A 13,063-nucleotide genomic window follows, 5' to 3' on the forward strand; every position below is an offset into this window, starting at 1 on the left:
GATTCACTCAGGCAAGAGTATTTTTAGCTTCTTTCTTTGTGCTGAGTTTTTTTGTGCTAAGTGCTGGGTGCTAAGGCATTGAAAAGATAGAGCGAACAGACTGGTCCCCTTGTGCAGCTGAAAATCTCATGGGGGGATGTATGTTTTAGTCGAAAACAAAATGAAGAGCTCTGTTTTCTTCAAATTAGAAAACACTTGATTATAAAATCACTGTTGTAAAAATTTTTGGAAAAGAAACAAAGAGGAATGCTAGAGAATTTTGATATTTCCGCTAACCCAAGCTCTCTTTCTTCTCCTCTTGTAACTGAGAAGCTTTTACGCAAACTGACTTTGAAGTGTGTGCGTCCACAATATGAACATCAGAAATAAAATTCTCCCCTAACACGCTGTGGATATGAGATTATAAGTTATTTTGATTTATAGGCTTGATTGCGAAAGTCATTCTTACTATAAAACAAAAATAACAAAAATAACCTTTGAGAAAATTAAGTTCAAATGATGTCGTATTTGCCAAAAACTGTTTCGAGTCCAGTGACTGGACTACCTATGCCCTTTATTGTTCTGGGGTCTTTGGTATACCATTTGTTCTGTGACCTCCCAAAAGTTACTCAGCCTCTTTGAGTTTCTTTTTCCTCATCTGTTGAAGCAAAGGGTTGATCCTGAAAGGAAATAGATGATCTTGAAAATTTCTTGTACGTGGCAAGTCTTGCATAACAGACAGAATCAGAAAGTTTGGACAAATTGCTTGACCACCGAAAGCCTCTGTTTTCCTTTGTGTAAGTAGGGACGTGTTCATCTCACTGTGTTGCTGTGACAGTCCAATAACTGTACCCAGAGAGACCCTCGGACATAGTAAGGGCTCCACGAACAGTTTTATCATTTCTTCAGGTATGAACAGTTGCTGGTGATGATCTAAACATCCATGTGTGGCGTTTGATGCCAACAAAAGGCACAAAACAAGACTAAGGCTCATTTGTACTGCTGTCGAAACACCTAAAGTCCATTTGGGGGAACAAGGCACATACATATGCCTGCATCTGCAAGTGTGTGTGCACGTGCACCATTAGTAAATGCTACATTTGAAATATCTTCAAATGGGTGTTTGAAGGTAGATGCAGGTATACAATCCGTGTCCACGACGCAAGAAGACGTATTTGGGAAGGTCGATTCCTTTCTCCCCTCCTCCTGCATAGTGTAAAGGTAAAAATAAGCACAACTTAGAACAAAATGAACATAGGGAAGAGTTCTTAGCTCGGAAAGCAGCTTTCCCTGCTTTCCTTTGAAGGAGAGGAACGATGGTGTGGGAAAAATAATGGGAGCCCTGAAGTCAAAGAGACACATCATCAAATCTCAGCTCTGACAGTTACTGGCCATTTGAATGTGATGGGGTGACTTGAATCCCCCATGCTTCACTTTCCTCAGCTCTGGGGACAGACTGTGGCATCTACCTTCTGTGGTTAGTGGGAGGACTGAGTCAGAGAACGAATGCAAAGTGACTGGCCCTGTTCCAAAACGATGATGTTGGAATCCGGTGTTAATGTGTGGGGTGCAGGTTACAAATGCTGTGGGTGTTTAGAAAAGGGAGCAGTCGGTGTAGGTCAAAACAGACTGAGAAGACTTTGAAAATCCTCTGGATCCTCTGAGTTATCTGCTTCAAACACAGATGCCTGCATTTGATCCCAGAACCCACGGGAATCCTGGTTAAGAGAGTCTGGCATATGGCCGGACAATTATGGAAGCACTTGAAAGGCGGGCCGAAACGTCTAAGCTTGAGGAAAGGTCTTAGGGCCACTGTGAAACCAGTGAACTCAGAACAGCTGTCACATGATCAAAATGATGCTTCCAGAAGACCTGCTAGCCACGGGATGTCTGTTGGCTTAAGTGCTACCATGTGACGGGATTTTAAAGAAACATCCTTTCACGAATGTGCTCTTCAAAGGACGGGATCCTTTGCTGTGCGAGTTTATACTGATGAGTTCAGGAGCTGTTTAGGCCCTCGTTCTCAGCAATATAAATGCCCAAGCAGGATCCTTTAGTTTCATAGTGGGTTTTGGTTGGGATGGTGAAGGAGGCTGGACAGTCCGTAGGCTCAGCGGATAACAGCCAGATGCCCAGTTCATCGAAGGAGATGAGAAGTTTCTAGTTTGAGATTTGAATGGGAGTCCTGCGCTCCATGTGGCTCCCGATTAGCCCCACACCCTCTTGTGTTCTTCTCACCGGAGAGCTTGGGAACCCAACGAGCACCTCCCGGCCTGCAGAAATGGGACTTGCGTCGAAAGAGCCCCTCTCGTCTGCTTTGAAGTGAGCCGTTGCATCAGCAGCACCGTCCAGTTTTCGTTCCCGTCTTCCGTCTATCACACCGGACCCCCTGGCCGTGGGAAAGAGCGAATTGCAATTCGGTGCTGCTGGTTGCTCTGCCCGTGGGCTTTCTGCTCGGTGGGAAACGGGAGGAGGAAAGGGGGACACCGCCTGAAGCCTCCAGTTGTCATTGTGTGTTGAGCGCTGGTGCAGGTACACCTTACACGTGAGATCCAGGCTCGGCTCACAGAACGGGTTCCGTAGAGCTACTGTTGATAAATGTGGCCCAAGCTGAACATGTCATCTAGAGAGAAAGCAAATCTGGGCGTGGAGAAGGAAGTTCACACAGCTACTACAAAGCGTGACTCAGACCCTTGAGGTCTGAGGGTCTTGGAACTTGGCTCTTGGAACCACTTTGACCGCTCCCTAGCTGTACCACCTTGAACAAGTGACTTCGCCTCCCTGTGTCTCCATTTCTGTCTACGTAAATGACGAGCACCCTCCTGACCGCTTGGGGCCACTTTCAGTGCGATGGTGTGTACAGAGCCCTTGCACATACAAGGTAGATGCAGGTGTACGATCCGTGTCCACGGCACAGGGAGACGTATTTGGGAAGGTCGATTCCTCTCTCCCCCCCTCCTGCATAGTTTAAAGGTAAAAATAAGCACAGGACTTAGAACAAAATGAACGTAGGGAAGAGTTCTTAGCCTGGCATCCAGCTATGAACACCCTAAAATGATGGGCAAAATATTTGGTTCGTGTTTATTTTTCTGGAAAGAGAGTCCAGACCTGCCAAGCGGGTCTCAAAGCGGTCTGCGTACATCACCCCGCCACAACCCCTCCCTGCCAAATTTAAGGACAACTGCAAAGATCATCTCCAAAGTTGAAGCTTCGCAAACGGTCGTCATGTAATGGTGGCCTCGACCTTTGACAGCACTGGGGCAATCGCTCCCCTCCTCGAGGCAGTCTGCGTATGACAGAATTACTGTAGGGAGGAATAGTGTCTGAAGTTGGGTGTGTTAGAACCCCAGCCTTCTGGGCCTCCAGAGAAGGGTTCTAGCCGGATTCAACTTTGGCACGATGCCACCGGCCTATGTTGAGGGCTGAAGCAGCTACCGATGCTGGCCACTGCGCTACGGTCAGGATAAGGCCAAAGACCCTGCTCGTTACCTCACCACCTGTTTGCTCTATGTGTGCCATGGGATGGATGTCTCTGGACTCAACTGCCAGAATTTTCCTGAGCGGCTCATTTGTTTTTACCTGACAGCGACTGTGCCTTGTGTGATTTTCATCAACCAGCAGAAAATGTTAAGGCAGACGTGTCGCTGACCCACAGCCGAGGCTGTGGTCTGTGTTTTCTGTAGCAACGCTTCTCCCCCACTCCATTCATGTCTTGGCCGCGTCTGGGTATTTCTTTTCCCTTCGTTGCATTTTCAAATACATAACTATTTATCATCTTGCTGTACCGTGTGATCCCGCGTAAGTCTCTCTCAAGTTCTCTTTGGAACCAGGTGTGCGTAAGCAATTCGGTGTCCAAGAATGGCACCAGAGGGCTGTTGGCCCAAAGAACTCTCCATTTTTTGGTAACATTCTGACTCTTACTTTTGTTTTTATCTTCCCTTTAGTCAGCTAAAGAGGATTCAGTCCCCGCAGGTGCAGAGGAGAATGTAAGTTATGCGTTAAATGGCAGAACCATTTCATTCTCATCTTCCGCATGCTGGACCATTGGGCATTTCAGCTCTGGGGTCCTGTGTTCTTGCATTGCCCCAAGTGTCTCCCATCTGCCGTAGACTCTTTCAGCCTTTCATGTGATTAGGGACCAGTGGGGAATAACATTGGGTGAATATTGGCAATGCCTATGAAATCAGCACAAACGAAATCACAAAGTCAGAGCATGCGTTTTTATAATTTGTCATCATCCAGGGGCTGAAAGAGTCTATCACACTTAAGACCATCCTTCCACTTCCTTAAGGGGCAATGATGCTGCCCCCTGCACTTCTTCTACCTTGATCGCTCTCTGTTTCCATGGCAACCCAGATTCTCTACTAACTGTGGGCGGTACCCAGGACAGATAGGTGCGTCAAGCATGAGAGCATCCTGCTGCACTTGATGCTAAGACTGTTGTTCTTGGGCGGGAGGACCGACTCCTTGGGTCTACACCTGGGAGACATAGGCTGGACCTCCCTGTCCAAACCCTCCAGACTGTGCGTTCACATCTAAAGGGGATGGCTCCATAGAGGCACCGCAAAAATGCAGTTTTCCAAAAACATCTTCCAGGGAGATTAATCAATTGTCCTCATGAGTCAGCAGCTTTCTGCTCTGAATGGAGTACAGTCTTGGAAAATTTTACAAGTGGGGATAAGCGAGTTCACAGCTCCTTAAGATAGAAACTGATCATTATCGTTTTGCCAAAGCAAAATATGTTTGGCTCTTTCTAGGTGTCTCTGGTTTGCTAGCCTTGGAGAGAGCTTGTGTTTTCATTTTTATTTAATTGCTGGCATTGAACTGATGTTGAAAATCCAAGTCTGTTCCAGAAATGTTGTCTGTGATGTGGGATGGAAATCAGAATGGTTGTTACAATTCTTGCTAGGAGAAAGGTCTTTCAAATCTGCTTTTTTGTTATTGTAATTGTTTTTCTTTCCCTCCCCCCTCCCTCTTCCTTCCTTCCTCCCTCCCTCCCTCCCTCCCTCCCTTCCTCCCTTCCCCCACCTCTCCTTTCTTCCTTCCTTCTTTTCTTCCTTCCTTCTCTTTCTTTCTTCCTTCCTTCCCTTTCTTTCTTCCTTTCTTTTCTTTCTTTCTTTCTTTCTTTCTTTCTGTCTTTCTGTCTTTCTGTCTTTCTTTCTTCCCCTTCTCTTATGAGTCAAACTTACGAGCTCAGCAAAGCCCAGATCTTTCATAATTCCAAAAAATTCTCATGAATTTACCAGCTATTTTCTACGGAGCCAAAGCCTCTATTTCAGCAACCTGTGAGGAGGAACAGTGCGAGTCTTTTCCTCCATGAACTTTACATTTAAAAGCTGCAGGTTAACCCTGGGGCATCAGTTAGCATTGAGGTTCTGAGTTTTTTGGAGAGAAACTTCTTTTTGGATGTTTGTGTGCCATTACCTGTTCGAGGAACCCCGCATCAACGCAGGGTTGACCTCTGACAAAGAGGAAGTATTTCCTTTTCTAATGTGAAATTCGGAACAGAAATATAAACGTAAACTAAAGTCGAATTACGGATGCCAAAAGAGAACAGAAAAGTTGATGAAGGTATCAAAGAAAGCAAAATATTTTCTCAAGAAAATGAAGATGCATTATCAAAATGGCTTTAGGTTACTTAGCCCTCAAAAGAACATTTCTGTTTTTAAGCTCCAGCATTTCTTTGTCTGCCTGTTAGTTGGAGGGATGAGGCTAAAAGCAGTGGGTCTTGGGCCCTTTATCCCCAGACTCTGCCCCCTCTTGGACCTCAGTTTACTCATCTCTTAAATGCCCACAATGATATTACCCACCCCTTAGGGTTCTTGCAGGAATTAAGCAAACAATGCATTTAACATGCTTGTTTCAGTGCCCAAAACACAGAAAGCATTCAGTAATTCAGGGGTCAGCAAACAGCAGCTCACAAGCCAATTCCAGCCCATCGCCGTAGGGCCCACAAGCTAAAATTGGTTTTTACATTTGGAATTTTTTTTTAACGTTTCTTTATTATTGAGAGACAGAGAGAGACCGAACAAGAGCAGGGGAGGGGCAGAGAGAGAGGGAGACACAGAATCCGAAGCAGGGTCCAGGCTCCGAGCTGTCAGCACAGAGCCCGACGCGGGGCTCGAACTCACAAACCACGAGATCATGACCTGAGCCGAAGTTGGACGCTTAACCGACTGAGCCACCCAGGTGCCCTGGTTTTTACATTTTGAATCATTGAAATAACTGAAAGAATAATATTTGGGGGGGGGGTGGTGCATAAAAATTTCACCAACTTCACATTTTACTGTTTATGAATAAAGTTTTATTAGAATACAACCACACTCATTCATGTGCCTATCACCTGTGGCTGCCTCCCCGCTTCAATGGCAGCATAGAGTGAGTGCTCCCAGTGATCAGAGATTGTATTTCCTCGAGCAATTACACATCCCTAAGTGCCCACGTCGAGTGAAGGCATGCATGAAATAATTAGTTTAATTTCCTCCTCCCAAATAAGGGAGATGGCATTAATCAAAACAACGTACAGTTCAAAACAGAACTATTAAGTGTGATTAACCATATTATAAGAGTCCTATCTAGCGACGTCTGGCTAGAATATGGTTCGTTTTTGTTTTGTTTTGCTTTTTTAAAAACCTGTGGAAGTTTAGCGCTTTTCCTAGAATGTGCTTCGGGTCCTCCCAGAAATAAAATCTGCTGCAGAAACTAAAGAATCATTTCTCTGTCATCTGAGAATATTTTGACCCTTGCTTAATTCAATTAATGTGCTAGCTAATGGGGGAAAAAATCTTTCCCTCCCAATGACCTATACCATCAAGGAAATAGGTACTTCTGTTTTTTACCTCTCTTAGGAAGTAACCTCATGGTTGCAAGTGAAAGAAAACCCAACCCAATCTGGATTTGTTTTTAAAAAGGAATTTATTGGCACTCATCACTGGGAAGCAGAATTGGTTTTAAATGAGTCTTGATTCGGGGCTTTCCTGTGGCTCAGCCTTCCTGGCCTGCCTACATTTCCACCTTCCGATGTCACGTCGCCCAGTTCTGAGCAAAGGAGAGATTGGTCCGGTACAAACTCTGCCTGTCCTCGAATCTGTTCTCCTTCATGGACCTACACGGATTCACGTGCTCTATTAATCAGCTTTGGCCAGATTTTGGTGCAAAATCGAAGCCCCACACTGCAGTGGCTTTCAACAGCAAGGATTCTTGTTTTCCTCATTCAGGCTATGTGGCAGCTGCGGGTTCTCTGTGGCTGATCCATGTGGCTTCTTCCTGCTGAGATCTAGACTGAGAAAAACAGCCCCTTCAACAAGGATGTGCAATTGTAGTGACCAAGGGAAGACAGTGCCGGGGGTGAACCATGCAAGGGCTCTGAGACCTGCCGCTCAGTCCGGCTTTCCATCACATCTGCTCACGGTGCCTTTGCCAAAGCACGTCACACAACAATGGGCGCAGATCTATAAGCGCTGTACAGGAAGCCAGAGTGAAAAATTGGGAAAATAATATATTCTGCCACATGTTCCCATCCCTAAACTCATATGGCCAATGAGCTAGACCATGTGGATTGGCTTAGATCTGCTCAAGCAACTTCAACCCAGTTATGCCGTCTTACAGTTAGGGTGTATTGTTCCCCCAAAGCAAAATGGGGGTTCCATGAAGAGAACAAAGGAGAATAGTTCCTGGGTTGAAAAATGAAATCTTCGCCCAGTCTGGGTAATCAAATAATCGTGTTATAAATTAAATCAGACAGCATCTTAAAGAGATTCTAAAGTAAAAACTGTTAACATCAATATTTTTGTATCATGGGTGAAGTTTAGGTGGAAGAAATCTGTTTTGCTGTAAATCAGTCTCCAGAACTCGCAGTGCTAGTGAAAACTGTATAATCCAAATGCCAAGAGTAAGGATGGTATAATCTTGGAGGCAAAAAGTGGAAACTTGCTGAAATGTGTATTCTCTGTCTTAAATGCACTAGCCATCTTCAGGCAAAGTATAATATCCCCTAACGAAGTCAAGCCAATCCACGCTGAAGTATAGCACACATCTGATTTTCACCGCATCCATCATGCCCCAAATTAAAATGTGCAGATGCAGTTATATATTCTAAAGAAGGAGCGACTTCTTCCAAAGCCTTGGCTGGAAGGATATCGGAAAACTATCCGGACAAAAATCAAATTCTATGTCTGTATATGCAAATTAGCTCCTCACTCAGCTCAAATCCTTCTGGATTTCCACACTGGAGATCGGTGGATTTTCCTTGGCTGCTGAAAGCCCATTTCTTGGCCTGACTTCAAAGCTAATGGGACTCTCTAGAAGTATCGCCCACATCAGCCTTTTTTTTTTTTTTCACCTACCGAAATAGTTATGTTTTGAAGAATGGACTCTGGCCTAGGATTTATGAGTTGACACCACTTACCATTTGTAAGGGCCCAGCAAGAAAACCATTGGCAATCGAAAGGTTGATTGATGAGGTTACCATACAGTCTGATTATTTTATTATGTAATTTTCCCTCCAGGCCCTTACATACAAAAAAAGGAACTCGCTGCTTCAGAGACAGAATAATTCTGAACCCAGATTCAGTGAGTCAGACTCTGGTCATTACCGACCTCAGGGTTATTTCCCATTTCTCCACCCTTTTCCCCATGATCTCAGGCAAGGTTGGCAACTACCATACCCACAAAGTATTTGATCATTATTAGTCTAAAACAGTACTCCCATTTTTTTTTTCAACAACAATTTGTCTAGGGGCAAGGATGTGACAACTTCTGGCCAGTGCAATGTATGCTAAGGTAGGGAATCAAAATACAGACGTTTGTTTGGAGGAAAGCTTTTGCTGGGAACTTCCTCCATTTTTTAAGACATTGGGTTGAGGATGCCATGCCTGAACTGTGGCAGCTACTTATATATCCACGAGGTAACAAATAAAAGGGTGAAAATCCAGCATGCCAAAGATGGGAAAGCCAAAGAATAGAAGGAACTCATGTTTTTAAAGACATTGTGGAGCCATAGAACCAATCCTAGAACTTTCTACTTTCAAACTGGTTCTGTATCATTACTGGTTAAGCCATATTAGGTATTTGGTTACCGGTCCACAACTCCATCCCCATTGAAATGGCTACTTGGGGCGCCTGGGTGGCGCAGTCGGTTAAGCGTCCGACTTCAGCCAGGTCATGATCTCGCGGTCCGCGAGTTCGAGCCCCGCGTCGGGCTCTGGGCTGATGGCTCAGAGCCTGGAGCCTGTTTCCGATTCTGTGTCTCCCTCTCTCTCTGCCCCTCCCCCGTTCATGCTCTGTCTCTCTCTGTCCCAAAAATAAATAAACTTTAAAAAAAAATAAAAAAAAAAAAAAGAAATGGCTACTTACCTGTGCTATGACTTTGGCCAAGCCGTTCAGTCATTCACATTCTTCATCTATAGGATAGGGACAATGTTATCTTACTCTGAGCTCTTTAATAATTCAATAACTATTCACTGGGGGAATATATTAAAAATACTCTCCACGATGTCAGGCATGGTAAGAGGTGGTTATTAATATCATCTCTAAAAAATGGGCATGTGCATGGCAGGTGATTCCACATTATTCAGGCCCATGAAATAAACAGCTCTCATAATAGCTCAAGTAACAGCCAGTGGTGTTAACTGAGTGCTTGTTATGTGTCAGGAACCGTTCTAAGAGCTTCACGTGCACTTCCTGGATTTAATTTTGCAGACAACTTTCTGATGTGTATACTGTCCCCGTTGAGAAGATGGAAACCCCATCGTCTCAATGTCGGAATGTTGAGTAGGGACCTCTGTTTAGAGCCTCCGTAAGGGGTGAAGTCAAGACTTCGAGCCAGGAAGGCACTGCAGGCTGATCTCGTGATCACTACTAGGTCAGACCGCCTGCCTGTCAGGCTCACCTCGGGACCCTTGTGGCTGAAGGTTCTTTTTCAGAAATGCAACTGAACTGAACCAGGCCCAGATATGGAAACCCATGACCACGTCTGACCACCACTCCCCATATGTCACCTGGCTTCAATCTCATCCTGGTTTCCCAAGATCGGGGAGGGCAAGGCAGCCTGGGTCAGGGCAAGGCAGCCCTGCAGCAGGAGAAGCCTCTTCCCAAACATCTGCTGTTTGGCTGTCCAGTGCTTTCATTCTTCCTATGTCTTAAGATGGGACAACTTGGCTTGTGTTCACCCCAGCCCCTGCAGCTCCTTGCTCTCTTATGGTCAATCCATGCCGATCTCCCCTGCTTTGCGTCCTTCAGACTTTCGAGTTGATGACTCCCCAGATCGATTGATGACTTCCCCGTATCTTTGTCTACAGACGGAAGATGCTCGAAGTCATGCTGATGTGTTATGAAATGGAAGGCGGGGAGAGACGGCTGTGATTCAGTTGCTATATTTCAGGCTGGTCCCTCATGCTGATCGGTTAACGGGCTTCGGTTGACAGTGCAGAAATTCAGGGTCCTTCTCAGTCTGGATCACTGGGGTCACGGGCAAACCAATAGTATATTCTGGATGAACGGAAGGAAGATGATTTCTCCACAGGCATGCTGTGTTTCTAGAAATACCTAAGTTGCCTCCCCCCAACTCCCTGACAGCAAGAACTAGATTCCGAGGAAGGGGCGGCGCCTGGCACCAGCAAAGACAAATGGACAGATACCTTTGGCTCTAGAGCAACTGTCTCTGAGGCAAGGGAAGGCAAGCGTGTTGTGCAAAGGGCCGGGCAGTAAATATTGCAGACTTTGCAGGCCACATGTGGTCTCTGTTGCCTACTTTTTCATCTTTTAAAAAAGCATTTTACAGCCCCTTAAAAATGTAAAATCCATTTGTAGCTCGGGGCCGTACTAAAACAGTCTCTGGGCTGGATTTGGGAGTAGCTTGCCAGCCCCTGCCCGAGGAAACCAAAAAAGAAATTATGAAGCCCTCTCAGGGCCAATTAAATCTGTTGCAGGGATCAGTGCGAAAGCAGAAACTGTTCCAGATGTGACTGGGGCACAGTACAAATGGGGTGAGGCGATGCAAAAAACGGAATTTGGAATCAGAGTGCAGGTGAATGGGATCTTCCATCCAAACCCCACGTTGCTGGCCATCCCTTGTCCCCCATAGACATCCAGGGGGGCACTGAGCTCACTAGGTACCTCGCTGGGGGCCGTAAGGAACTTGGCCAGTTTTCTTGCCAAGTTTGGTTTTCTTCTGAAAGCATGAATTTCAGTTAAGAAACAATGGCACATGACCGGCCCTGGGGTGGGGTGGGAAGTAAGTTTAGGAGGAAGCCCAGTCTGTTCAATCCAGTGTGGCTTTCAATCTATCCTTTCCGCAGAGAGGACGAATTCTCCACAGTTGCGGTTAGATGTAGGGCACGTGATGGGAGACGTCACGGTCACCGTCTCTGAGGGTGGACCCTTAAGGCAACGATTCACTCCTGATTTTTACACAGGCTAGGTGTAAGTCACCTTGATGGCAGACCAAAGAGGTGGGCCTCCTGGAAGGGAGGGGCGTTGAGCATGTGACGGACGGCAGTCCCCAAGAGGCGCTTTCTGTCGAAGCCTTGAACCTCAGGCAGGAGGAATCTCGCTACTCCCAAGTCAGTGGATTTGGCCTTTTTTTAGAAGTTGGCTGTTTGACAGCACATTATATGGCGGCACCTGGGTGGCTCAGTACGTTAAACATCTGACTCTTGATTTCGGCTCAGGCCATGATCTCATGGTTCATGAGATCGAGCCCGAGTCTGGCTCTGTGCTATCAGCAAGGAGGAGCCTGCTTGATTCTCTCTCTCTTTCTCTCTCTCTGTCCTTCCCCTGCTGGCATTCCCTCTCTCTCTCTCTCTCTCTCTCTCTCTCAAAATAAATAAACATAAAAGAAAAAGAAAGCCCACTATATGACATGAGCATTACTTCTGGAAGATGTGCCTGCGTAGAAATGATCGTTGGCTCAAACCTGTAGCTACTCTGTGAAGAAGGGGTGACCAGGACCCCACTTTCTAAAGCCTCTTTGGGGGAATGTCTTTTTATTCACTGTCTTATTACCTGGCAAAATAATCCAGGTGGTGTGTGAATCACCAGTAGAGGTTGTAAAGTCCGAGGAAGTAGAATCAGCCTTACAAACGGTGGATCTCAACGAGGAAGGAGATACCACACCTGAACCCACAGAAGTAAAACTCAAAAGAGAAGACCCCAGACCACCAAGAGCCTCCCTGATGGCGTTTCTCAGACAAATGGTAAGCCACCTGCTTCCAGCACAGGAAACCTGAAATACCCAGACCAGCTTCCGAGAGCGAAGGACCCGCATCGTAGGTGGGGTGAGACATAACTGTGGGTGGTGTAGACGGGATATAAGTGGAATCTGAAGTGTGCAGTGAGAAAGTTCCCTTTCATCCCTCTGACTCCATCACAGAGAAAGTCTCAGCTTGTTGCTAATATTCCTTCATCTTTCCTGAACTCCTGCCAACTCCCTCTTTAACAAAGACAGAGCTGGCCTTGGGTCCTGAGCTGTGGTAGCCAACCGCACCTACCTGGAAGTCAGTATTATTGTTCACTTTTGATTTAATTTATTTTTAAAGTTTCCTTCTGTGTATGGCAAATGATATTATTTTTCTCATTATGGTAATGACATGCTGTTTCCTTTGAAAATCCATATATTTACATAAAGAACATAAGGCAGTGTTTAGAGGACCAGGTAATAAATAGGCCAAGTTACATGCTGACGTCAGAAAAATTCTGAAAGTGACATGTGAGTCACACAAATGTGGACAAAGCCGATTTATAAATAGTTCCAGTTATAAAGTGGCAACATAATTTCTAATAGCGAGCACGTACAACTTGTTCCGTGCTTTTAGCTTGTAGAAAATGGAAAGAATGTGGGCAGACGTGTTTTGGTGTCTATGAAGTGTCATGTACATGAAATAACTAAACATCCAAGAACTTAAATAATATAATGCAACAAAACCCAACTTGGTTGGAAGACAAAAAACAAAGACCCATGTAAAAGGTCATTGGTTTAATTCTCTTTTAATGAAAAACAAGAATTTCATTATAGTGTGCCGTTATTTTCAGGAGTCTTTGGGAGTTTAATCCTTTGAGAAAGCAACTCTCTGGTTTCACAGGCTCA

General features: G+C 45.4%; 1 protein-coding gene across 1 annotated transcript in view; it reads left to right on the forward strand.

Annotated features, from left to right (window-relative positions):
* BCAS1 (brain enriched myelin associated protein 1) overlaps window positions 1-13,063 on the forward strand; it is a 65,849-nt gene that overhangs the window by 32,015 nt on the left and 20,771 nt on the right. Inside the window, exons 6-7 of the mRNA XM_043553642.1 lie at window positions 3,924-3,965; window positions 12,000-12,173. Coding sequence (XP_043409577.1) covers window positions 3,924-3,965; window positions 12,000-12,173 — 216 coding nt within the window. The remainder of the gene's footprint in view (window positions 1-3,923; window positions 3,966-11,999; window positions 12,174-13,063) is intronic.

Source organism: Prionailurus bengalensis, chromosome A3, assembly GCF_016509475.1.
Source record: "Prionailurus bengalensis isolate Pbe53 chromosome A3, Fcat_Pben_1.1_paternal_pri, whole genome shotgun sequence".
NCBI classification, from domain to species: Eukaryota; Metazoa; Chordata; class Mammalia; order Carnivora; family Felidae; genus Prionailurus; species Prionailurus bengalensis.